Source organism: Anas platyrhynchos, chromosome 5, assembly GCF_047663525.1.
Source record: "Anas platyrhynchos isolate ZD024472 breed Pekin duck chromosome 5, IASCAAS_PekinDuck_T2T, whole genome shotgun sequence".
Lineage (NCBI taxonomy): Eukaryota > Metazoa > Chordata > Aves > Anseriformes > Anatidae > Anas > Anas platyrhynchos.
The window spans coordinates 62,768,379-62,795,611 of record NC_092591.1 but is presented as its reverse complement, the minus strand read 5'-3'; the positions used below and the strand labels follow the sequence as shown (position 1 = coordinate 62,795,611).

Here is a 27,233-nt window from a genome sequence, read left to right as displayed (position 1 = left end):
TTTTTTTCTCCATAACATATTTATGTAGTGAGTTCTTCAAAGTGTGAGACTCTCTGCGTTGTTCCAAAACAACAAGGCTTTGGTCTTATTTGAAACTCCTGGGTGTACAATTTTCTCAATGCTTACTGTGTGATTGCCATTGTCTTAGCATAATTATGATAACGTATTCTCACATCTCCTTTTCTTTTGTTTACTAAGCATGTGTGTGGTGTTGCTTGAGTGATAGAAAAACTGCTTCTTTCCCTTTCATGTAAAAAAAAAAAAAAGTATGGGTGAAAGGCTCTCTCTACCTGGGCATCCTCTACCAAGTTCATCAAATGGTTTAAAGGAGTCTCCGTAAAACATTAGCCATGGATATTATGTTCACCTGAACAACTCCTTGTACTTGGATAACATTTCTGGGCAGATGATGTGCAAATCCCTGCTTAACAGAAAGTTTAGCGGGATGTCTGGATGCCATTGCAGTTTGAGTTACAATGATGTGGTGTGGGAAAATATGCTGGTGGGTTTGCTGCTGCCTCATGTCAGCACTGCCGTGTTCACCAAAACTCCAAAACTCCACCCGTGTGGACTGTGTTAGAGCATCAAAGGGCCAGGGGTGTGAGTGCGGCTGTGTGCTCCTGGGGAGTCCTGGCAGGGCCAGGATCTTGTCTCTGCCACTGTGCATGGCTTGTGGCAACAAGGTGCTGAAGTGCCTCAGCTGCTGAGGTGCCTCCTCCTGCCAGTTGGAAATACTGGTGAGAATCTTGTAAGCTCTTGAATTTGTGAAACACAACCCATAGAAAGCATTTATTTTTGCTTTAAAAGGGAGACAAGTTTTAATAACTTTGATAGAGAGCTTGAGAATGGGATGAATCACTATTTCATCAAATTCTGCTAAGAGTAAGCAATATATTAAATTATTGGAGATGCAATGATAAGCCACTTTTTTTTTCTTCTTTTGTTTTTCTTTTTGCCATTGAGGTTTAGAAAACAACACAAATCAGCTTCAGTCAAGCAACTGGGGAAACTGAATGACTGATGTGAAATCCATTCGCAAGTATTGTACTCCTTTAAAGCAGAAACAGCTGGAGCTGTGCAGTTCACAAATTTCCATAAAGTCGGTTCCCGGCAGCACAAAGCTACCTCTGGTTCAGAGAAGAATACAAAGCTGTTATTTACCCAGTGAGGTTGGAGATGCTTTTGAGAGAGAGCTTGGGCAGCTCAGCCCTGAACTGGGCCGTGGGAGACGGGAGGATGCTTGCTGTTATCAGGAACAGAGACATCGGCAGTGGGAACACGTCAGAGCACTGATTAAAATGTCCCTGGAATTGGGCAAAGCTTGAATACAGGCTTTGACTTCGTTGTTGCTCATCATCTCTGTCAGGAGCGTTGGTGGAGTGCTGATTTGTGATGCTCCGAGACGTGTGATGTGCCCCCTTCCTTGTCCTGTTCAGAAGCGACCTCAGGGAGGTGGATCAGAGTATGTATGTTTGAAATCTCTTTAGCAGGGTTGCAGAAATATTCTTGCAACCACAGTGGTCTACAGATGTGAGAGAAGAGTAGTTCGTGAGTGGTTTGTAACAGCTTCTAATAAGATCAAGAGACAGAACTGAAAAAATGGACCTACTTTTGGACACTTTTTTCAGGCTTCCTCAGTTTGTGGCAGAAGCTGAAGATGGGGCGTTTTGCCACAGCAATTCTGCAGCTGGCTATTTTGTTTCATTTTAATTTTAGATGTCAGATCAAGGAAGAATAATCATGTGCTTGAAGTGCACTTGTCAGTCAAGCAGTTCACTTTTTTCCAGTTGGAAATTCTGTTAATGTATCTCTCCTATATGCATAGGGGGGAAAAAAACAACAACAACAACAAAAAAACAGTTTTGGAGGGGAAAAGTGAGGGAAAAACGAGACTGCATTTTCTTTCATGCAGCTTCAGATCGAGTTTGCTTTGTTACTAGGTAAAGGCAGCACAAACATAGCCTGGCTAACTAATTCCCAGTGCAATTTAATTCTCATGGCACTTTTAATGCTTTGTTCTTTTCTATGTGGAAATCATATGTCATCATTAAAAATACTTTTTCCTATTATCAAGGTTAACGTTTTCTAAAAACACTGGAAAATAATTGAAAAATGAAAGGAAACAAGTCTTTTAAAAAGCAGAGGTTTGTAATTGGCAGGTTAGGCTGAAAGCATGTTTAATGCAACTGTGTTCTGCTACAGTAAAAAACCTACTTAGTCTAACACTGCAGTCCTTATTTATTTAATCATGGATTGTTTCTGTTTTTACGTTAGTGTACACAGTAATACAAAGGCTTGAACTAACCTGTTACATAATTTTTTTTTTTTGCAGGAAATTTTTAGAATAGCGTGGTTTTGAAAACTTTTCTTGTGTCTTTCTAGTGCTTTTACTGCACTGAAATGTAGTAAGTAAAGCAGTAAGCAAGATATATGCTAAAGCACTTAAGGGAGTCCCTATCAGTGCAGCATCAGAAAATCAGATCAGGAGTCTTACGTGAATTTGTTTTTTTTTGGGGCGATGATAAAAAGTTATTCAGAAGTCTACAGGGGAGACTGCGTAGAAACTGTGTGCATAGTATTTTAAAATTATCATGCCAGTGTTTCATTTCTTCTGGAGGAAGTTGTTCTTAGGGCTGAAAATCCCATTGCCTTCTGGACCAGGGAGACTGGCGATCTCACTGAATAGACCAACAAATAGACAAGCCATGAGCTTTCTTAATGATGCTTTATGTTCCATGAATACACTGGCAAAAGGGAGATGGCAGATAGCCCGTGTCCTTTCGAAACTGTTGGCAGAGACTTGAAAGCGTTTGCATGTGGATTTTTAACCTCTCCCTTTCCTCCCTAGACAGTACTGCCATCGGGCTGACTTCAGTGTACGCGGGCAGGCAGGCAGGCTTCTTTGCTGGGTCTGTGTGCGTGTGGTTTGGTGCAGCTGATACAGCTTCTAAGATTTTGTTAGCGATCAGCAGCCTCAGGTTGAAGAATGAAATGTAAACCGGCGGTACGTGCAACTTCAGAACCAAAACCAAATCAAAGCCACAGAAGTTTTCCAAGCTGTAGGCAATAAGGAGGAAACATTTGGCTTTCCTGATTTCTCACACACCTGTCCCTTCAAAAGCAGCATGTCAGATTGCAGAGAAAGGCTTTGCTGGTGCTAGTCTTGTTAACCATTAATACCAGTTTCCTCCCTTTAAGTACACAAAGGGACAGAGATTTGACAAATGTCCTCAGCCCATGTGTCATTCGCTGCCTGAGAAGCGAAGTAGCGAGCTTTCGGGAAGTGCAGAGGACAGAGCAGGTTACAAGGACTGGACGTGGAATTCCTCCCTTTTCGTTCCGCACCTTTCCCAGAGGGAAGAGCTTCTGAGTAAGTCTGGAAGCCGTGTGCCGGAGTGATTGCAGTGATGGACAGCCGTGTGCTTGCCAGAGCTGTGAGCGGAGGCAGCAAGCTAAAGCAGAAGCGAAGGAGAGTGGAATGCTGTCGCAGTGGATTCCTTGGTGATCTTTGCTAGTTTTGCAGTTTGGGCTTTCTACTCACAGGCAGGAGCTCAACAGCAGCTCTCAGCTCACTAAGGACAGTGATACGAAGAGCTTTATTTTTGAAGTTTGAAGCTCTGGCTCTTGGTGGAGCTAAAACTTGATTTTGCTCCCCATCTCTTCCCCTCCTTCTCCTCTACCTCTCTCGGGCTCTCAGACAGAATATAATTTCTCTGCCTGGCTAAATGCAGATTTCTTGCCTTGCCTAATAAGGATCCTTTTTTTTTTTTTTTTTTCTTCTCCTTAATAGTTAAAGGTGATTTTTAAGTTATGTAGCAGTATTTGTACCTACACCTTCTGCCAGTGTTAAATGTAGTGCTGCTGGGGCACTTCTATGTTTTGTGTTGGTCTTTGATGCCTGATATATATATAAATATAAATATATATATTTATATATATATATGTATATATATATATATTTATTTATTTATTTTCCCTACTGAATAAATAGGAGAACTCAGGCAACACCGGATTGCAGACTAAAGCCCGTGGCTCACTGTGTCATGTAACTTATGGTCAGAACCTGGACTTCAGTTTGTTGCTCCAAATATTCAATTCCTGAGCTGAGAGCCCATGTGCAGTCTTTAAGAGAGCGGTAATTTTTGCTATGAGCTTATAAACATTTAGTTGCTTTTTCTTGCTGCCTTCGTACATGCAGCTTCATTTGGTATTGCTTCATTTGCTCTGTATCATTCCAGTTTTCTTGCTGCTTTGCCTGATGCTATCACCATGTCTTCCTGTAGGGACATGAGGGTTTTTTTAGGCTCTGTCCCAAAAGGGAAGGATGAGAGAGAGAAAAAGTGTGTACTTGGTTTTAGTCACTCTAATGCATTGTGTATGAAGTAACCTTGCAGTTCTTTATTACTGTGCAGCATTCCTGTTGCATGGCAGTGGTAGCAAACCATTTTCATCCTCAGGGCTATAGTATATGCAAATTCCCATATAAGATATGAGAAGTAAAATTATATCGGCCGGCTCCTTATAAAAGCTAATAGGCCAACAGAAGAGCGTAAAACTAAATCCACAGTTTTATAAGAAGCCCAGGCCTTGTGAGAATGAAATATTTATAAGGGAAATACAAATCCCCCGGATATTATCCCAATTCCAAATTTAGGCTTCAGATCCCACAGCTCTCGTAGGTGTGGTGATGAAACGTGGTCTGGGAGGCTCATTTCGACTTAGTGAGCAATGCACATGCTTACGTTGCTTCGGAGTAATGCTGACCGCTTAGGAGAGTGGTCAGGAGCGTCTCTCCCTGACCTAACTCTGCGCTGCTCCTGTTGACATTTGTAGTGAAATCTCAGTAAAAAAAAAAGCAGAGAGAAACTAATGTCTAAACCTTTGGGAAAACTTCCTTCAGAACATGGTTGTGACTGTTGGTAAGCACAGTGATCAAGTGGCTGGTCAATCTTCTGCCTGATAGTCAGTGAAATTCTTCTGCGTTAAGGCCAGGGTCAAGTTATATTTGGCCTCGACTGGACTGTTATGTAGATTAGTATGATAGCAACAGGCATTGCAAATTATAGGTTGGCTTCTCCCTCCCCTTTTTTTCCCTTTCCCCTTTTTTTCCCTTTCCCCCTTTTTTCCCTTTCCCCTTTTTTTCCCTTTCCCCTTTTTTTCCCTTTCCCCTTTTTTTCCCTTTCCCCTTTTTTTCCCTTTCCCCTTTTTTTTCCCTTCTCCCTTTTTTCCCTTCCCCCTTTTTTCCCTTCTCTCTTTTCGTGTGTTTGTGTCTGCCAACAAACTGGAGAATAAATAGACCAAAAATTGACCTGAAACTTTTTTTTTTGTTAAGTGAATTTGCTCCAGGTCAATGCTTTAAATCTTCCTATAGTAATGAGTTTGACATCAGTTTGCATCTTTAGCAATTTATCTTTGCAAACTCTTGATTTGTGCTGATGCGAGCCAGAAGAAAATTGAACCCCAATTCCTAAATATTTGTGAATTCAAGCAATTAAATGAAAGAGGGCCATCACTGAAGCTGAGAGAAAATTCTCTCCTAAAGGCAAGAGAAGTATTCTATGATTACTCAATCCACACAAATCTCCGCGCACTGTAGCATGTACCAAGGGTCATGTTTGTCTGTCATAGCTGGAATTTATTTTGCATTCCATGGGGTCAGAGCCACTGAAGAAAATTATGATGATAAGAAAGGCCAGGGCTGTAAAGCTTCAAGCTTCCTCTGACCAGGAGGCACACTAGTTACCCAGCTGGCACGTACAAGCTAAACTCTCAGTATATAATTTGCTATTTCGCTCTTTTCGGCATTTTCAGGCGCTGAAAAAAAAATCCTGCTTCTAATTTTTTTCTTGAGGTTGTTCACGTAAAAGTCATGTGTTCTGGCAGATACTGCTACTGTTCCTTACTACAAAGTTTGTTAGGAATGTTTATCATTTTCTTAATTAAAAAAAAAAAAAGTTTAACTCTTGTTAGGAAAAACCGTTTTGGCCATCTTCAGGGACTGCGATGAATGTGAATGTATGGGTGGGAGAGAGCACTGTCTGGGCGTGATCCCTTAACTGGCTGGGAAGTTCAGAGAGGAAAGTAATAATTCCCTTTATTATGGTGGAAAAATAGTCAAAGGTTAGGCACACAGACCTTTGGAGCACTAGGAAGGTGGAAATCCAGACTTTGAAGGCACAAAGGAAAGAGGGTAAAATTTATAAAGCTAAGCTGAAGCTGGAGAACCAGGCTGCATTTCTCTAGTCTGATTATTGTGAGAGCAATATAGGAACAAACAGCAAGCTGCTACACTGCTTCATTGCTATAAAGGAAACATTAGAAAGTGCCCTTGTGAAGACAAATATGCTTTCTCAATCATGTAATCAGGAGCCTGCTGATTATATGCCGTTGTTTCAGCTTCGTGCTTACACAGGAAGAGTTTGTACAAAGTGGGACTGAGTTGCTGCAGTTGTCTTGATGAACCAATGGCACCCAGCTATTGCAGATATGAGACCCCACAGAGGACTGGGTACTCCTTAGGTGAAGTTTAAAAACAGAATTGCTCCTCCTTTTCCCCTGCCTTACATTAAATGGGAACTGCCTTCACCGCACAGGGGCTTCAAGTGGAGGGCAGCCTGGCAAGGTGGGTTCAGACAGACTGCACTCAGGGCTGATGCTGAGGTTGTTCTGCGTTCAGGGAGGGAATGCAGGAGGTTCCACTGTGCTGCATTTATTTGTTTTAATTTTATTTTGTTTGTATTTTATTTCATATGCGGTGCAGTAACTCCAGAAGCTTTGAATCACTTCAGTGTTATCCTGTTGTGACATTTCGTATTTTCTTACTGGGTCCAGATGTCTCAGGCCTCAAACTTTCTGCATGGTGATATTAATAGTTGAAATGATGACAGAAATTAGGAATGTCTGTTTCATAACAGACATATGGATAATGGCTTTTGGTTTTATAACCTGGTTTTGTAGGAAGCTTTCTCACTGTGTTAAACTAGTTTATGAGAACAGAAAACTGGCAAATCTATAGAGAAGGGCCTTGCTGGACATTGACAGCACTTCAAGACTCAGATCTCTGCTCCTTGGGGCAATGAATTGCCTTAACCTATAGATCACATAGCTAGCAAAGAGGGATTTAGCACCTGCTGACCGACACCTTACATGATATCAACAGCAGTAGAAACTGGGGACCAGAAGTAAGCTAGTGGGTCTGGAAGGACAGGGCATCATTGTGGCTACTGGTAGAGAAGCAAACAATTGATTTGGTTTGTTCTGAAAGCAACTTGTCTTAGGGAGTGAGATTGAGAATAGTTCTTAAAGACAGGATGGAGTCCTCAACTGCCTTCCTTTTATTCTGCCTCCACTAGATATTTATTCATAGGTCTATTTAATGAGGTTCTTTGTGACCTAGAAGTTAATTTGTAAGTAAAGAAGAGAAAGGAGGCTTGGCTATAGTGTGCAGCCAGGGCTCGTGACTTTCTGGCTTACAAATCAGTTCTTTTCCCTTTGGGTGTAGAATATTTCAGTAAAGTATACAATGATCTCGTGAAGTTTTCTGGCTTGAGAGAGCAGAAAAGGTGTGAACCTATTTTACAACAACTTCTCCAAACCAGAGTTCCAGAATTAGAGGTCGCCGAACCAGAACTGCCTCAGTGATGTTAAAAAAATAAACATCACAATTCATAAAAGTCATTTTCAATCTTTCCCAAACTGTGTGCATGTAAGCATGGAAGACTTGCAGAGCTCTGACAGAATTAGTTCCAAAGCGTTCAAATGTTTTGAGATTCCCAGGCAGATAAAGCACGTTGAAAAAGTTTGAACACTTGTATTAAAGAAAAAGTTTTGAAGACCGGTGGTTCTTAAAGAGACAAAGAGGAACTCGTGTTCTGCCTGATTTAAGAACGTGCTATCGTTTGCCGTGTTGCTGCTCTCAGTCCAACAAAAAAACCCAAGATCATTAAGCAGGTGAGACTAGATCACTCTGAACAGCCTCCACGACATAAAAATCAGTCAAAGTGGAGACAACAGTGGAAATATTTGTTGCAAAAATTGTTGTTCAGAACATGCTGGGGGAAAATAGTAAATACGAAGGAAGCCTCCATTGTCAACTTTGATTTGTATTTATTATTTTGAGAAAATGAGGGACAGTGGTATGAAACCAGTGCACTGTACCTCAGTAGAAAAGAAAGAATAGCTGTCTCTGATATTTTAGTTCTTGCTTTTTTTTTTTTTTTTTTTTTTTTTTTTCTGTGTGCCGTCAGCTTCTGATCATTGTGATGGAAGGCACAAATGCAGTCTAGTGAATCTTCTGTGCCTGATTGCTGGTGTTTGGGGCAGTCACTTGTATATGAATGGGGAGGGGTGAAAGCCTTAAAAACGGCAGTGACTAAATTCTGCATTTGCCTTCTAACAGTGCAGAAGACTGTCATAAATATAGATCAGCAGGGAATCTAGCCCTCTCAGTCTACATAATTTCACAATTTCCTTCTTCAGCCTTAGAAATTTCTTGGCAAAGGCACATATCTGCTGTCCATTGATTGATCACATTTTGTCTTATGGTCATTTGTCAGTCGGATTTTCTTGCCATCTTTGCTTTACAAATCCAGTCTAATTCAAGTATTTAGGACCTGACTCATAAGCTTTGATGCATTTGCTCTTTTTTGCTTTTTGTACATTTGTGGAGAAGAGTTGCCACTTCAAATTTCTGTGCACTTCTTTATAGCTCTGAATCATAAAAAATTCGGAGCTTTGAAGGGGTCTAGCTGTAGGACAGCACTCCCTCTCTAACATGGCCCACCATCACTCTTGTGAAATTAAAGAACACACAGAAATTAAAGTACCTAAAAATAGCACACAGCACTTGATCTGGTTTGTTTGACAGTCCTATTATTTTGTAATTAGTTCTGATATGGTTTCAATTTTTTATTTAAATGGCAAGTATCAAAATTCCTGGAAAAAACATCAGAAGCATAGAGAAGTATGTGGTGTTTCTATTTTCATTCTGACTTTAATCATTTCTTGATCTTCATCCACTTTGACTGACTTTGTTGCTTCGTTCTATCTAAATGCTGGGACTTTTCCACCACTAGCACATGCTCATGAAAGTGAACTGTTTCAAATGGTCTTGTTACACAAATTCACCTTTTAGTTTTGAAAATAAATTCTGTTTCATTTTTGTCAAAATCCCAAAGTCAACAATAAGGAGAGGAAATGATCTGTCATACAGGGTTTGGGGGATTTTGAGCTATGCTCCAGGTGAGAGCTCAAAAATAATAAAGGGTCTGGTGGAAGAGCAGCTATTGTGTTGCCACTACCATCACTTTCCTTTCCAAGCCAGAGGCAAGATGCCACAAGTTTAGTTTCTTGCTTAATTACCAGGTTAAATCAGCTCAGACCCACCTTTTACTGCTATGTGCCTAGCATGGAGTGTAGAAAGTTCACCTCCTTTACTCACAGTAAGCTTTATTTAGATTTAAAATAACTAAATATCAGCTGTAGTTATCTACTTGAGGTATGTAGACAATTACAGTAGACTGCACACTATGCCAAAGTCCAGAATATATTGTAACAGGTTTACTGTCAAACAAAAGTGGATCTGTTTAGATGCAGTAGACCAGGAGGTCCCTTTTGTTTGGTTGTACTGTTCCCACAGCCCCCAGTTACAAGGAGTAGCAATAATACTAATTCTGAAGTCCCTTTCTACTCCCAGTACGATTAATACAAGGAATGATTGGATTTATCATTAATGTAGCATACAAAGAAATTGCACAAACCTAGATGATCATTTAGTTTGGAAAAAAATTCTTTTGAAAAGAATGTCAAAACTTGAGCTATCATCTCTACATGGGTTCGACTTGGCTTGTCTTAGCTAATCAACAAAGCCATCGCATGCCACACATTTTGGTGATGGTTGTGCACATAACCTTCATGCTAACCACACAGTATCCCAGTTAAACCAGTCTGAGTGCCTGAATCTGCCCCCTGAGCCTTCGCTGTTTCTGCCCTCCAGTAATGCCTTACCAAGTGCTTGACAGCAATCAGCCTCACTACTCATCTGTATCCACTGGCAGGGATGTAGGCAGAGGTGATAAAATAAAAGGAAGTAGCACAGTGTCACATGCAAATGGTGTTGAAACTTTGCTTCTCTGTCTAATGGCTTTGCCTCATCACTCATCTCAAAATGCAACCAGACCACTGACTCACAGCGTTTGCAGCTGAAAGTAGATTTCTCGTTGCTCTTCTGAGGAAAGCATAGAGGAAATTATTCTGTCTTTGTACAGAGAGGAAGAAGGAATTCTTTGCAAAGTGTTGTCCCTCAACATTGCTTGAAGGTTGTGATGGTTTTTTAGCCTTTGAATTACTCTTCTGCTTTACACCTAAAGAGGTACGACTGGAATCTTTTTGATCTGCAGTAGTTCTTTCAATTCTTATTTGTGTAAAAGTAGGGATAATTGCCACGAGCTTTCACAAATGTGTTTCTGAAATAAGAGTGCTTTTCTGTTTGTTTGCTCAGTGATTTCCTGGCAACAGTTCCCTTAGAGCAGAGTGAGAGTGTATCAGCTACAGAGAGCCATTGGTACTGAACCTTTTCAAAATGGCTTTTTTTTTTTTTTTTTTTTTTTTTGTGTGTGTGTGTGTGTGTGTGCAGGTCACAGAAGTTATGAGAAACATCCATTTTTAGTCTGAAGACAAAAATGCAACTACAGCTTTTTAGTGTGCTGAGAAGTTATACTGGCATGGGAGAAAATACCCTTTTGAAAATGCAAGAATCCAAAAAATTATATCTAGTTCTGTGAGTTGCTTATTTCACTTGTCTACTAAGTGTTTGGAGGCTTACACTGGCTGAAAATCTGGCATAGATGCTTTCATCTGGACAGACAATAAAATTCTCAGGATTTAGTTTTTTTTCAGCATATGGTTATAAATATAATTTCGTTTTTTCATCCTGTAATCTGAACGCGTCCATTTTGTTTAAACAGAAGCCAAAAAAACTAACAAGAAGCCAAACAGGTGTAGGCATTTCTGCTCCTTGTGATGGCAGTACTAACATTGGCTATCTGAACATCAGTGCCTCCAATGATATTTTTGTGCAGTCTTTCACTTGACTTGCTAATTGAGCATTTTTTAGCATTCTCTCTTACAAATTTCCGGAGAATTTTGTATCTACTTCTTCAATTACATGAAACAAGTGCAGCCTTAGTGACTTTATTTTCCTAGGAAGAGAGGGAGAAAGCCCTGAGAAATATAGAAGTGCTGTTCAACTTTGTGAGCTCACCAAATTTCTGTGTTATGGTGAACTGATGTGATCTCAACAACAGGAGCCTGGAAAGACCCGATACCTTTCTGTCAATGTGTTTTCTTGCTATTTCTTTTGTAAAGGGCTTGACTTTTTTGAAATGGGAAATTACCTGGCATAGTGAGAGCCCAAAACTGTCATCTCCTTCTGTAAGCGTTGTTTTAAGCAAGGTAGATGGGACTTGCAAAACTGAAAGAATGCAGAGCAGCTTCTCCCAGCTTGTGTTTCTTCAGTACAGATGATCTGTGGAGTCCTTCCCGACACTTCAGGAGAGCTAGAGCAGTGCTGAGGTGTCTGAGCAGCTTAGCCCAGAGGTCAGGCCAGGGCAGTGGGAATTAGGGATCCTGGGACTCTTCCAAGGCAAGTTACTTAACTGCTCTCCAGTCACATTCAATCCCTGGTCTGAAATGCAACTTATTAGTTTTATTAGTATTTAGAAAATATATGTGAATTATGGATGCAAACGCCTCAATAAATGCAAATTCTTATAATACACCTTACTCTGACATGGAAAAGAGGTACAAAACCAGCTCTTTAGCCACCATTCTGGCTGCCTCCTGTTGTTGAAAGTTGTCTAATGAAGTTAGAGAGACATGCAGCATCTCTGTTATCCATGGATGTTCTTTAGTACTGGGGAAAGGATAGGGCTGTTGATATTACCCTTTATTAGAGCAAATTATACGAATATGTATGCTAGTCCAGGGAAACTGTATTTTTATTTGAGTGCGTCTGGACAATTGCAGCTCTTGTAAATTAACTTTTTTTTTTTCTTTTTTTTTTTTTTTTCTTTCTCTGTGTTTAAGTGAGGAATAAAGAAACTGGAGAGAGGAGATCGAATCAGAACTTAAAGCTCAATTGTATCTAGAGCTCCAAATCCTACAGATAATCACTGATATTAATAGTTTTCTAGTGTTGTGGGTAATCCTGCCGATTTCTCAGGGAACAACTCAGAACAGCAAAGCTAAGCAGGGTCTGGAGGGATGGAAATCTCTCAGGTTCTGTCTGCTCCCACCACTGTGCAGCCGTGAGTCCCACGGGTAGGTAGTTCTGGGTCTGTGACCTGCCTACACACACAGTGGGCTGTGTGATGGGCAACTTGCCCGTGACACTGCAATGCACTGTGCCTGCTGACTGGCCGTGGTTTGAGAGCCACACACCTCAGACTGGGTGCTGGAAGAATGCACTTTTCAGAGAGGGATTCGGAGCAACTCATTCCAGTGTGTTTTGTGAAAGAGTGATAATCTCAAAGAAACGTCATTGCTCTAAGAAAGCTTCTCTTCAAGTGAACTTGTTAAGAAATCTGCATTTATTTATGAAATAAATATAATATGGAATATTTTAACAGTGATTGTAGTGGCAAGCTTTGTAAGGCGCAGCATGTATCATTCTGTATGTAGGAAACTTCAATAAAAACATTTTGCTTACAGTCTTTGTACGAAAGATTACAAGTTATTTAATTGTCTCTGTCAAGTGATATTTGTTTTAAAGACTGGAATTATTGTGCCTTCAAGAGAACATTCTTCTGATAGAAGCAGGTTTCTCAGGGAAAGGAACAATTTATTATCTATTGTTCAGCTTTTGGACTTGATTCTGTTACTTGCTGCTGCCCTTTAGTGAATGTATGCTCAAAGCCAAAGAGCCAAGGCTTTGCTTCTCTTTGTTGCTGAATACTCTCTCCTCTCTCTTCTACCTGAATTACAGTACAACATGAAGGAAATCAATGTTTTAACTATGGTATCCCTAGTACTTAACAGCACACACCTCTAAAGGGCCGTTTGCTCTGCAGCTCCAGACTTGTACAGCAGTGAGTAGGAGTTGTGTAACTGACTTCAGGGGTTCATGATCGAGCTTTAAGTGCAGTCACCTTACTGGGAACCTGGAATTTAAAAGAATGGCTCATATCTTCTGAGAAGAAACATTGTGCAACTTCTGCAGGTCATGCAAATCATGCTTTTCCCCTTTCTTCCTCTCATGGTGAGTCAACAAACCTTTTCCTGACAGCAAAAACAATGGAATATGGCTTCAAAGGCTTCAGTGGAGGCTGTGGTCTTCATACGTGACATACACTGCCACTACAAAATGCTTGTTTCATTGCAACAAATGTTGGTGCAGCTCTGGGGAAGGCCTGCACGACGTACAGGAATAAGGAGAACATGATCTCAAGGCTAAGCTAGAGGAGTGCTAAGAATAATATAAATCTTACAATCGTGGTATTAAGCTGAAGAGATTTCTATCATGGGATAGACAGGAAAAATGAAGAGTCGGGACAGTCCTCCATGTCTGAGGAGGTGATTTAGGTTGCATCTTAAGGTGCTGTGAAGTTTTGTAGGCCAACGTAATCCTAAGTAATTCACTGCAAACTCTGTGCTGTGACAAGCAGCCCAAACCACTCATCATCTGTCACTTGCTTTTGATCTCCTGAGGTATCGTAAGACACCTGTCTGAAACTGTGTAGAATAACAGTAAATGTAACTCCTAGGACTCAAAATGAAAAATGTATTCTGACATGCATCCTTCCTGACTGGAAATGAAGAACACTTTTCACTGAGCTTTAAGTAGTTGTTGATGAAGTATTTCCATTGTCTTTGACATAACATTTGTCTTATAGCATGTTTATTTTTCAAAATGACGAAGAACAAAAAGTCACAAAAATGTGCAACTTCTGTGCAAAAAAAAAAAAAAAAAAAAAAAGACTTGATTTCATAGGATTTTGGAAAAAGATAAGTTCCATTTTGTGATAATTTGATTTTTGTCCTTTTGTGACCAGAGCTTTTAATTTTTTGTTCTCCTAATGCTTCTGAGCTTTGCTTGCAAAGTCTCATCAACTGTAAGAATCTGGGATGAAATCTAATAATTTAGTTTGGGACTGTGTTTGAAGAAGAAAATTCCTCCTATCTCAATGTCTATTTTTCAGAGGTTATCTCAGTGCTCCGGACTTTTTGATTCATCCACAGAACTTGGCACCTGTGGGTATCAGCTGGCTGCTGAGAAGAAAGCCATATAGCAGGAGGGATCTTCCCAATCTTTCCTCCCTTTGCTACAGCTGAGAAATTTGCTCCTGTGACTTCTTTTGGTCACCTAGTTCTTCTACTTGGATTTTATGTATGCGGAATGTTTTATAAAAAAACAAAACAAGTAAAACCTTGATGCCCACAGTTTTGTAGAACAGAAACTTAACTGTGTATGCCAGGCATTGTATTTAGATCTTTCCTTTTCTTTCCTTATTTCTTGGAATAGAAAGGTTGCTAGGTCAAAATAGGAGCCGTGATTATTTCTGCTACGGTTTTTACTCATGCATTGTGGCAGAGCTGTAAACCCCCCATTTTTGTCATGGTTTTGTCTCGTTATTGCTGTCTCATCGCTGATGAGCCGGCTGATTAGTAGGTTGTTTAATTTCCTTTTGTCTTTTTGTTTTTAAGTCTTTACAAGAATGTACAACACCCCAGTAACAATGGCTAATTTTACAAACCGTGACAAAAACTTATCCTGAGGAATTTTTTCCAAGGTGACACTGAGACTTTCTGCACAGTTTGCAGTCTTCAGCTTGTACTGTGGGCAGATTAGCCTGTGTCTTTCAGTCTGTAATATCCCTTTGGTACAGTTACTTCTGTTCTCTTTGATAAGGACTTCATCTGTTTGCTACAACATCAGACCAAAGACAAAACAGGTCTCCCTTTTGCAGTTTTATTTAAGCTACTGTATACATCAGGGATTTGAAATGCTGTAGCTAAAATACTGTAGGTGCTGACCACAAGGATCATCCGCTTCAGATGTCATGCATTGAAAACTGGCATTTTTTAAACTGGTTTTAGTTGCTGCAGCCAGCAAGTGAACTTGCCTACTTGTTGGTCAGTCTTTACAATTCCTGTTGCAGTAGGAATCTTCCCCCTGCAGATCCCCTTTTCCTGCAGAGGGAATCCTTAACCTGGGAGACCAGGGAGCTATTCTGTTGGAGGTGGTAGATGCGTTCAAGGCAATGGTTTGCTATGAGAACGTCTCAGCTGTGTTTAGACTCAGGAAACTTGGAAAAGCTGAGATTCAAATAGAGGTGAGAAAACTGGCTTGGGCCATGCTGAATGCTCAGTTCATCACTGACATGGCTTAATCACTGCCCTCCGCTCCCCAGATTCTGTGACCGAGGTGTATTTGGTGCCTTGCTGATGCTTTGGGGTAGCTTTGTGGTGTGCAAACGTCCTCTGCTTTGCCTGCAGCCAGAAGAAATTTGGCAAATCACTGTAGTTTCCCCAAGGACTTGATTTTTTTATTTCTTTCTGCTTCTAGGTGTCAGTCAGTCTCTCCGCCACCTCTTTTGTCCCCGCCAAGAAGCCCGGCCTACCCCCTCAGCGACAGCGAGGACTCTTGCCGCTCTACTCGGCTCACCAAAGCTTCCAGCTCCAGGCTGCGCCTCAAGGACTGGAGCAGCCGCCCGGCCGCGCTGCGCAGCACCTCCACCAGCCCTTCGGACACCGACTCTCCGAGCCACCCTCTCAAAGCCGTCAGCGTAGGCGCTTTGGATAAAAGGTTGTCTGTGTTCAAGTCCGAGGACCAAAAGGAGACCCCAAAGGAGGCTCAGGATGGGGACACAATAGGGAGCCATCCGCTCGCCCGGAGCACTCTTTCCTTGGGCACTGCTGCGAACTTGAGGAACCTCTCCCTCAGCCGGGCGAGCGTCCGCTCCCAGGTGCTGGACATCAGGCAGAAGATCACAGAATGGGAGTGTCGCCGGGAGCTGTCTCCCAGGATGAGCGTGTGTGCGGACAAGAGGGATGCTGGGGAGAGGTCAGGCAGCGAGAGCTGCCCTAGTGTGCTGACGTCTCCCTGCAGTGAGAAGACATTTGATTTCAAAGGGTATAGAAGAATGAGCCGAACGTTTTCGGAGTGCTCTTACCCGGAAACAGAGGAGGAGGAACTGCTGGACAGGGATTCCTGCCATCGGGTAGAAAAGAGACCAGGCAGGAGCGAGCCTCCTGCTGCTGCTTTCCTCAAGGGCCACGTGAGGAAGGAGTCCTCTGCTGTGCTCAACAGAATACAGAAGATCGAGCAAGCACTGAAAGAGCAGCCTGGCAGGGGCCTCCCCCAGTTACCAAGCAGCTGTTACAGTGTTGACAAAGGGAGGAAAAAGTCTCTGAGTACTGTGGAGGGACTGGGTGAAAACCTAAGTAATAGCAAAGGAGGGAGTGTTATTTTGGGGGGTGAACCAGAAACACCCACTGAGGTTGAGAAAAGCATTAAGACAAAACAGGGGGTTACTGCAACCTCTGCTGACCCTAAACTGCTCCTTGAAAGCCCAGCTAACACCGTGGTGAATCCTGTACCCAAGCCCAAACGCACCTTTGAATATGAAGCAGACAAAAACCACAAAAGTAAACCAAGCAATGGCCTACCTCCATCTCCTACTTCTGCTGCTCCTCCCCCCCTCCCATCCACCCCTGCACCCCCTGTGACCAGACGGCAGAAGAAAGAGTCGCGCTTTCACAGAAAATCCCAGAATAGGTAAAAGTCTAGGAAATGTCTTGAGCTCGATCTTCAAATAAATAACCGTGGTGTATTATTTTAGTAGCAATATTTCAAATTCTCCCTCTAATAGGATGCTTTTGACCTGAGAAATGCTAGGAGTTGCTTGCAAGACAAGTATTTTTTCCACTGGACTGCTCTGTTGGGATGCACTGGCAAAATACCCGTGCATACCTACAATTTTGGAGTTCTCCATCCTGCATTCCTTGATCCCTGGAGAAGTCTTCAGGTCCTTTCGGCACAAATGCCCTTACTTGAGGTTTTTAGTGGAGCATAATTTCATTATCCTCTTGAAGCAGGACCATAACTCATCTCTTGTAGTCCTGTCTGCCTGTTTACTGCAAGATGTATCTGCAGAGGGTTTGTGTTTCCAAAGCTTACTGCAGTTGTGTCAGTTTTATGTGACATTGGTAATTTTCTATAATTCAGTGCTTAGAAACGGTCATAAGTTGCTATCAACAGCTGTAGAGGATTAGTGTTGAGAAAACCGTATTTTAGCACAGAAGGGACTTTATATATTCCTGAGGTAATGGTGAGCAGAGTATATGGCAACATTTCCACAGCAGTCTGTGGAGTTCAACTTGTTTTAATTACATGATTCCCATTGGCTTTTTGGAAAGGGTAAAACTTATTCTGCTCTCCATTTAGAAAATTGTAGGGATAATTGTTGCTAAAAAATCAAAGTATTGTATTTTGAACATTTGTTCAGCTATCTGTGCATGTGTACAATACACACGCAGCTGAAACTTAGTGACAAGCTTTGCAAGTAGCTGTTAAACAACATCTCAAGTGAATGCTGTGAAGTCAGTATCTGGTGTTTGATGTTGGCTCAATTAATTATAAGTTTATGTCAGCACAACCTGACCTGAAGTGCTCTGGGGCAGGAAAAGGAGAAGAGGAGCCTTCAGAATCTCTTCTTTCAAGAAACACCTGTTTCTGAAATGGGTCAGACAACTCTGCTGGTGTACATTGCTTCTCCGAGAAGGAGAGGGGAGAAATGTGGAAAGCCAAGCTCTGATTAGCAACAGTTATCTTTGAGTCATGGCAATAACCTCAGTTAGAGGAAACAAACCTAGATTTTAACAAGAATTTGTGAAATAAGCCTGACCTCATTTTGTTCACTGCAGCATATACAATGCACAGAAGCTGGACAGTAATTTTTAAATGTTGAGGTATAAACGGTAGCCTTTATTGGAAAACTAAGGGGCAAATAGGAAAATGGGCTGGGTGAAGAGGCAAGGTCTGTGTGGTGGGTGGGAAGAGGAATGAACCACGAGACGATTCTTGCCACAGAATCACCTTGTGGCCTATGTCTAAGAGATCAAAGTCAGTCATCTCTGAGTACATGCTCACACTTATTTTGACCATACAAGTCATCTAAGACCACAGTATTTTGGTATGATTAGTTTTTGAGATGAAGTTTTGAAACCTCTTTTCAAGAAGAAGTGCAAATCATGCTTGTGCCTGCTGTTCTGCAAGCTCAGTCTCTTGTCATTGCTGAGTTAGACAACAAATTTGTACAGACAGCACCGTTTGGCAGTGGAGCCTCAGTCCTAGATGGGGTTGGTAGGCATGAGTTCAGTGCAAAAACAATGTTTATCAGTTTAGGTAATGATTAGCTGAGTGTAAATTTTAGGATTTGCGGTGCTATCGTGTGTATCTCTAGATTCTTGCAAATCAGTTTGACATTTTGCAGGTTAGGTTTCTATTTGCTTGGAGCATATGTGTGGTTTACGCTCACTGGAATATGAAGAGAATGGACAGTTGATATTTATTCTTTTAATATTTTGGTTGAAAACAGCTTTTCTGGTGGCTATTTTAACTTCATAATACAATGAAGATGAACACTGACCCTGGTAGAGCTAACAGTGCAAACCAACGTCAGTGTAGGTAGTGCCCCAGGGAAACCAGAGCTGGGCAAACTGGAGATCGGGGAGGGCAGCAGCTTCTTGCAATCTGCAGGACTCTCCTGCATGCAGCTGGAGGAGTTATGATGCCAGACCTCCCATCCACAGTGACAGGAGAGAGCACAGGAAGGAGGGACCAAGACTCTCTCCAGGAAGCCATCTGAGCCAACTGTTCCTCACCTTCCTGCCAGAAAGGCCAAATCTTCAGGGCCCAGCCTTCACCCAGGGTTGCTCATGCATCCCTGACAGCCTTTATCTCCTGTATGCTTTGTCCCTTGGTGACAGTGCTTGACACAAGCTGTGCAAGGGAGATGGGTGACTTCTACGCACTTGTATCTGCCTTTGGCATTTGTACACTGCCTTTTATGTTAGGATGTATCTGAATGTTCAAGACATGAGTATTTTCAAACTAAAGTTTACATCTGCTAAGGCAACTGGTGGAGGAGTGCTTTCCAGATAAATGCCTTTTTCTTGAGGAGAGAGGGTCCTGTGTTTCTCCTGGCAAGCACAAAACAATTTCTAGTCTGATGACTGTGCAGCTAACTTACTATGTAACTGATGAAGCATATTCCATACCTTCTGCATATTTTCTCCTTCTCTGTATAAAGGGGATAACAATACTTCCAACCTCATAAAGGTGTCACTGTTTTTTATACTGACTACTGCTGTCAGTACAGGGCTTGAGGGTCCTCTACGAGTCCTCTTAAAGCATGACATGTGATTTATTTTTTAGTTAATTTATATGCATTTCTTAACAAACAATTGCTCAGCAAAGTGTTTGAGTCATTTTTACATTCTAGTTACTAATTACTTATTGTTTTAACTTCAGAAAATCCTTTGAGTTTGAGGATGCATCAAGTCTACAGTCCTTGTACCCTCCCTCCCCAACTGAAAATGGGACTGAGAGCCAGCATAAATTTGGATCCAAGAGCACTTTAGAAGAAAATGCCTACGAAGACATAGTAGGTAAGAACCTGTTGCATTATATGAACTCACACTGGGTTATTGAGCTGTCGTGGTCAGGCTGTGCATTGCTGAACATAGGCCCTGTGCAAGAACATTCAATGCTGACAGCAAAGAGAGATTAAATGAAAGGCAAATGATTCTGTTGTATCAGAGCAGATGTAACTCTCAGTCCACACGCAGGAGGTCTTGATTCTTTTGAACTTTGTTAAGTGGTATTAGAGACAGCCTGGTCAGGATTTTTCATGCTTTACAAGAAACAAATATTTATTTATTTATTTATTTATTTATTTATTTATTTATTTTAACAAAGCCTTGGCCTGAAGCCTTGAGCGATGTAAAAATGTAAAGTGAAATAGATACAGAACTATCCAACAGCAAGATTAACCTCAGTGGTCTTGTGTGGTCAGCTTGAGCTTTTCAGGACTTCTGTGGGGACTGCCCCAAAACAGTTGCATGTAGCATAATTCCTGGTCTCCCCTAAGTCCCAGTTGTTGGTTAAAGAAAAATTAATTTCCTTTAGCTATAGAGCCATCAGGAATGCACAACGAAAATACTGTTTTGATTAAGCTTCACAAGAAAAACATGTTTCTTTTGGTCTTAGAAGGAAATGTATGGCCTATGCATACATTCTTTTAACATCAAAAAAGTTGTTATAATTACTGAAAATTGGGCAGCCCTTCAGAGCACAGTTTTTCCACACAAGTGATGAATATCTGCACTGTTTTTAACTCTTTCAGTGTTGTATTATTGCAACAAGTAGAAAGGGGACTTCATTTTACTTTGGACAATGAATCTTTATCTACTGCAAACTGGAGGGCTACCAAAGTGGCCAGGGGCCCTACAGCACATCATCTAAAGAGATACTGAGGGAGCTAGGCTTGCTTAGTCTGGCAAAAAGGAGGCCCAGAGGCAATCTAATGTTGCTTACAAATGTCTGAAGGGCAAACAAAGAGGATAGCACAAAAATCTTCTTGGTCATGGCAGTTGATACAGCAAGGGACAGTTGACATAAATTTCAGCTTGGGCCTCTTTGTCTGTCTTATCTAAATTCTGCCTCTGGTTTGTCAGCCTCCGTGAAATCAAGACTTTACTCTTTCAGTTTTCAGCTGTACTCTCCCTCTGTGCCATTCAAAATAGATGCTATCAGAACACCAAAAATGCTTTTGTTCAGTGTCTGCTTATAAAAATATGAGAGCTTATGCAGATACTAAAAAGATTTTTCTGTGGAGAGCATCTCCATATGATCATCAGCCTTCTCCATGAACAGCCAGACCACTGTCCAGTCCACACTTGACGATGTATTGTGTGTTACAGTGCTCATCTTTGCTCAGGGACTACCGACACGCTGCCACATCTTAAGTGTAATGTTTGCTTTCCTTGCTTTGGTTTGTTAAAAAAAAAAAAAAGAAAAAAAAGGAAAAAAAAGAGAAAAAAAAGAGAAAAAAGTGCAGGACTAGTAAGAATCTGTCTTCAAATGAGAAGAAATCTTGGGTTCAATGAAACAAAATGACAGTGGGCTCTTCCAACTCACAGGAACTCTAAATTTGCTTTCTGCAAATTATAATTTGGGCTTTTTGTCAGGGCAGTGGGAAGAGAATGCAAAATTTCTGATCTGTGGACAAACACGGAACTTCATTGTTTTGTATTACTTTTTAACAGTCTCATTCCAAAGCACTTCATTCAATACAAGCAGTGAGGGGGGAATAAAAATTCAGTGTAATTCTTATAAACTGTCAAATGTGATTAAAGACAAGCCAAAGTAGTTTGATCTCTGGCTTTAAAGAAACCAATGTAGTTTTGCATATCACATCTGCATAATTTATACCACTAGTGCTAGACCCCTGTCTCTAAGTAGCACTCTTGTACTCATGTAAACCAGGTGTCTGTAAGAGCGAGTTTATTTTATAGACTTATGTCTGCTTCAAAGCTAGAAAGAACTCTGTCACCGCTGCTTTGTATTTTCTTTGCAAACAGTTGTCCTAGAAGTGGTAGGGTTTTTTTTTCTCTCTCTCTCTCTTTTTTTTTTTCTTTTCTATAGCTGGTTGAATATCCTTCCCTAAATGCTTGTAGGTAGCTCAAATATTGTCGTTGTAGCAATAAATTTAATAAAATCTCCCTCACCACCCACAGAATCAAAACTTTTAATGAGGTATCATCTATCAGAGAGCACCGTCTAAAAAGGTGTATATAATGTTAAACACCTACAAGGTGCTGTGTGGGGTACTGAATGCTCTCACGCAGGCTAGTCCAATTATCAAAATGCAGCTTTTAAGCACATAGGTACTAGGAGTGGAGTAACTTTTTTCTGGGATTATTACATGACCTCATCATCTGATGCACATGCACACAAAACCTTTATCTTTCTCCTGGTGCCCTTACACTGTTTCCTTCTTTAATGGTGAGGACAATGATGAAGTGCTGTGGGTAGTTTGTTATTTTGAGAGCTGACTTTAAGACTTTTTATTTAAGGTACTTTAAAACCAAAAATTGTTGCTCTTTGAAATCTGTGGACATAATGAACCAGAGACTTTGTTTAATTTTGTAATATTTAATTACATTTTAATAAATAAAATATCTGCATGTTAAGTTCAAGAGAGGTACTGGATTGGAACATAATGATCCATTCTGCATTAATCAAAAAGCAACGGCATAAAGGCATACACATTCCTAATATTAATCAGAGCTGTATTCCATGTGCAAGGAACCATGTGGACTTCATTCATCTTCTGTACTAGCCTTCACAGGAATGTGGCAGTCATAGTAAACTTCACATTGTTTTGCTTCTTGTGGTTTTGAATGAGTCTTTAATCAGACAAAAACTGATGTGGCTTTATGAATCCAGTAGGGGAAACCATACTTGGCTTTGTGCAAATTCAAGAAACTATCATAGTATTAAGAGATGTCTGAGACAGTTGCTTCTGCTGTGTTTGTGGACAACAGTATTTCCTGTCATGCGTACCATATGGTTTCAGTATTCCAGTCTGTTCCACTAAATACAGTTGAGATAGTTGAATATTGTTATTTAATCTCTGCTGTCTCTGAGGCATTTTTCACCTGACATCTAGAAGAAAGCACAAAAAAAGTTGAAGGAAAGTAAAGGGAAAGCAAGGTTAAGGGAACAATATCAAGTTTGTCTAAAGAAAATCTAGTAAAAACATGTGAATTATGGTTTGTGTTTGCAAGAGAAATTGCATTCACAATTTTGAAATTAAATATGGAGGAGGAAATCTGCTTTGACAGGGGAAGCATTCTTACTGCATATGTAACTCATCAGAGTGCTGGACACAGTAGAACAGGTGGGAATCTCCTCTAAATCTATCTTTCAGTTTATTTCTGCCCATCAAACTCCTAAGAGGAGGAGCGCAAGTGTCTGCCCCTGCCCTGGGGAAGTTTGGTGTTTCCCTGGCAGCAGAGCCCCTAGGAACACCAAGACTGGGCACACTACGATATGGCAGCCAGGTATAGCCTGGCCTGGCCTCTGCCAGGAGTTTGGTGGCATGCCAAGGGAATTGGTATCAAAACCTGTGTTAGGACGGCTTGGTGGCAGGTCCCGCTGCTGTGCCTAGATCTCTCATGGAAGTCATGCCTCCCTCCTTTAACTCTGTGGCTGATACAGTCAGCAGTATGAGGCTCTTTTGTTCATTAAATGCAGGTATTTTTTCAGCAGATGTTTTAGGATGTACAGTAGAAGACGGAGCCTAACAAATACCTTCTGGCTGAGGAAGTGATTTTTCCAAGCTGGCTCCAACAGCAGAAATGGACCTCTGCCTGGGCAGATGGGTTAAAGAGGGACAGGTAACCTAGGTAAGAGGAAAGCCAGTCAAAGGTGTTAGGGTCAAGCAACTGGCACAGATTCCCATGGGGCTTCAAAAACAAAAACAAACCACCAACAACTTTCCTCTAAGTAATGCCATAGTTAATATGCAAAGTTAAAAGTTGAAATGTTTTCCTGTTAAAGCTGGGATTCAGCTGTAGAGTTTCGGTTCTGAAAGAGCACAGGTCTTTAGATCTGGGGTTTTTCTTATTTGCTTCTGCACTCTAACAGGACAGCTAGCTAAGGGTTTGCATGGGCCTTCCTCACAGTCAGGGACCTGGGTGAAATATAAACCATTATAAAGCCCCAAACCTGTCAGATTGGTACCAGGTCTAGAAAAGTTTTTTTTGTTGTTGTTTTGTTTCGTTTATTTATTTATTTAGAGTAAATTTGTTTCCCCCTAAGTCTTATGTTCAGGTTATTACTCAGGAAGCAAAATATCTTGCTTTTGGCATACGCAGCTCTTCTTGAAATTAGTGGAGGACAGTTTCTTGCTGTACTTGGGTAAGTACAGTCTTTTCCAGAGACTTGAAAATGGCCCGAGTTGGGTCTCTCAGCTATTTCACAACACATCAGACCACATAAGAGAGGAGATGGAGCAATATGTCTCAAATCAGCATTATTAAGCAAAACGTCAGGGCAGCCTAACCCAGGTGGGTGCCTGAGCAGTTAAAATAGGCAGGTGTGAACCTTCAAGCAGGATCCTGAGTGTGTAGGGAATGTGGGTGATTTAACCTTCCCTCTGGAGTCCAGTTCTCAAAACAGCATGGTAAAGCACCTTGTCTCTCCTAAACAGATGAGTTGTTTTTGCATTCTGATGTAAGCTGGACACAGTGCATGTCATGTAACAAATGGGACGATTTAGCTGCTTTACCGAACCCTCCATTAAGTGTGCCAAGAGCTGCAGAAATGATGACTGAGGTCCATTTGGAAGACATTCCTGCTTGACATCGCTTTCAAATTAGACCGTTCGCAAAGTTCTTCCAGTAAACATAGAAAAGGGTTAGAAAAAGAGTGAGCTGGGGCTCTTGATGTTTCCAGTAAAATCCCATCACCACATGCCACATTATCCTCTGTCATATTATCATACCGCATTCTTTTCCATCAGATCATCATCTTGCATCAAAATGGTTAGATGAATCTGGGGGAAACGGGAACTGCTGGGCTGCTGTGGAGCTGAAGCAAACTTGGAGAGAATGCACCTCTGCCAGCAGCGTTGTGCTAGTCCTTTCTCTGAAAACGCTTTGGGCTTTTAGTCAGATGCTTATCAGTAGGTCTCCGGATAACTGGTTAGTAAAAGACAAATCTATGATTGGTACAAAATGATGATGCAGGCCCTGATAAGGGAAATGTGTGTCCCTATCTTTCTCTATGACCCTAGCCTGTCTTTCAAAGTCTAAAAAGCATGGGAGCTTTTTGACGAGCCATTTCCTTACTATATACCTGATACTTGTTTCTTCCTACTTGGTAGGGCAAAAGAAAGTAGTTACACTCAGTGAACCATGTGGTTTCTCTGACAGTTGTTTCTGCCATCTAAAATTAAGCATTTCCCTGCTTTCTGTCGTTTACAGAGAAGTGTCTGCCTGTATTTTTTTTTCCCCTTCAGTCTTATTTTTCACTCCTTTCTCAGCATGAGACAGGCTTGCTGCGCCTGCCTCTGCTTCCCATTTGCCACGTGTGAGAGGCTGAGCAGAGGAACATTGTGTGCTGCCTCAGGACTCGCAGAGCCTCACGGACTGAGAAACTGCAACCGCTGGAGGAAACTCTTCAATGCTTAAGATCAAGGCACTACATTCCTCCTGGCTTTTCTAAAGATCCCTGGCTATTTTATCCTTTTTTTTTTCTTTCCTCTATGGACCAATCTTTAAATTGCCCGTAAGAGCTTGTGAAGATAAATGTCATGGAGATAAATGTCCCATGCTAACTCAGCATTTCAGTACGTAGAATTCAAGAGAATAGGAAACGTGGAGAAAAAATAAAGAAAAAAGAAAAAAGCCTGTAGAGGGAGCTGATCTGGAAGCAGGGCTGGTGATCAGAGACATGAAATAGCAAACCTTTGACAAACACTGTGACCATATGCGCTGGGGGGGTCTGACTCAGCTTCCTTTGAAGTCAGTGATAGTCTGCTCCTGTCTTCTGCAGCAATTGGATCAGCCTCGTTAAGACAAGCATGGCCCCTATCCACTACGCTGTCTTTCTTCCGATCTGTCTTGGCTTCCAGTAGAGACATCGTATGGAAGGAACAAGGACATTTCTTTGCTTTTTCACTGTAAATGTGTTTTCCTTTTGCAGCAAATACAAATGAATACAAAAGCACTACAGCTTGCAGATTGCAAATATTCCTTGCCTTGGTCTCTGGGATTAGAGAAGTGATGTTGTTGAGGAGAAATGCTGAGGTCAAAGCTGCAAACCTCTGGAGCCAGCCCAGCTGTATGGAAATCTTCCTCATTTTCGTGCTGCTGCCACCACAGCCCTTCCGTGAAGCTTCCTTCTGGTGTGGGATCCACACCTGTGGGTGCCCACCAGTCTCCTGGTCTATGTGCCTGTGGAAGGCAGTCACAGTGCGCTGGGATGGGGATAAATGCTGTTCTAAGGCAGTTTAGGAAATCCGCACGCATTTGTTTTGCTTGTGTGCAGTCTTGGTTTTCTTGTAATTTGCCCTCCCAGAACCCAGTCTGTCTGTGCTGCCTGGCACTCTTTTTGCATGTATGGTCCTTTGTGTCTCTTCCACCAAGAAGAGCACACATCCTAAAAAAAAGTGGTTGTCTCAGGTTTGAAAACTGCTGAAGACCACACAAATAAATTATCTCTTTTAGTTCACTGGCTGAACAAAACACTTGGTTCAAGTGTCAAACCAGTAAAAAAAACAGGTTGTTTCAGACTGATCAGACTATTTCATTATCAGAGATTTCTTGGGGAAAGAGGTTACTCTTACAAAAAAAAAAAAGAAAAAAAAAAAAAAGAAAAAAAAGTGGCATATTTAATCTCAAGACATTGTTTCAAAATGAAAAAAAAAAGGACCTGAAGTAAATTGATTTTTATGCAAATGATGAAAATAAGTAAGTGCTCTTGAATGGCAAATCAGTCATCTGAAGAAACTCACACAGCTCTAGGGAAAGGGTTAAAATCCCTGTGGTGTCTCCACTGACCTCCGTGTTACACTGAAGAGGAATTTGGCCAGAGCTTTCTTTTGGTAGACAATCTGAGTCAGAAAAGCAGCCTCTGCTCATTATTTCTTGCTCCTCCTTCTTCTCTCGTCCAAGACTTCTCAGGGCCCGTTTCTATACTTAATATTTTAGATCAACATTTGTAATGCTGATTTTAGCTGGATTCAAGCTATTTTGTTTTACATAGTGTCTGGGAAGGAGAATCACCCTAAGCTTTTTAAACGCTTTACCATTTAGAAAAGGTTTCTTTTCAACTGACGAACTTGTTTCTTCTCAGAAGTTTGGATAATATGCAGACTAATGTAATAACATTAGTAATCTGTTTTCTCAAGGAAGTGTGTGTTTAACCACTGTCCAATATAGTTGGGTATTTTGAAATCTGCTGATCTGTTCTAAAATGCTTGCTTGACCTATACTTGACTTGGGCTTACAAGAAATTTTATTATGCTAGTACCGTCCAATGAGCTGTATTGTTGTGATTGTCATATCTTAAGCTGTAGCATCTAACAGTAACATTTACTGTGCAATGTCTATTTATTTTTCTTCCTGCAGAAGGAGTCAATCAGTTCTATAGTCCTCCTAGG

At 41.2% G+C, this 27,233-nt stretch overlaps 1 protein-coding gene across 10 annotated transcripts in view; it reads left to right on the top strand.

Annotated features, from left to right (window-relative positions):
• Positions 1 to 27,233, top strand: part of DENND2B (DENN domain containing 2B) — a 155,082-nt gene that overhangs the window by 77,813 nt on the left and 50,036 nt on the right. For 5 of the 10 annotated variants that reach the window (XM_038180497.2, XM_038180498.2, XM_072039357.1 and 2 more), the window contains 2 exons: positions 15,563 to 16,774; positions 19,532 to 19,668. In XM_038180497.2, coding sequence (XP_038036425.2) covers positions 15,563 to 16,774; positions 19,532 to 19,668 — 1,349 coding nt within the window. Of the gene's footprint in view, positions 1 to 963; positions 1,463 to 15,562; positions 16,775 to 19,531; positions 19,669 to 27,233 lie in introns of all 10 variants that reach the window. The other 5 variants (XM_038180500.2, XM_072039361.1, XM_072039359.1 and 2 more) reach the window with 2 other exon arrangements.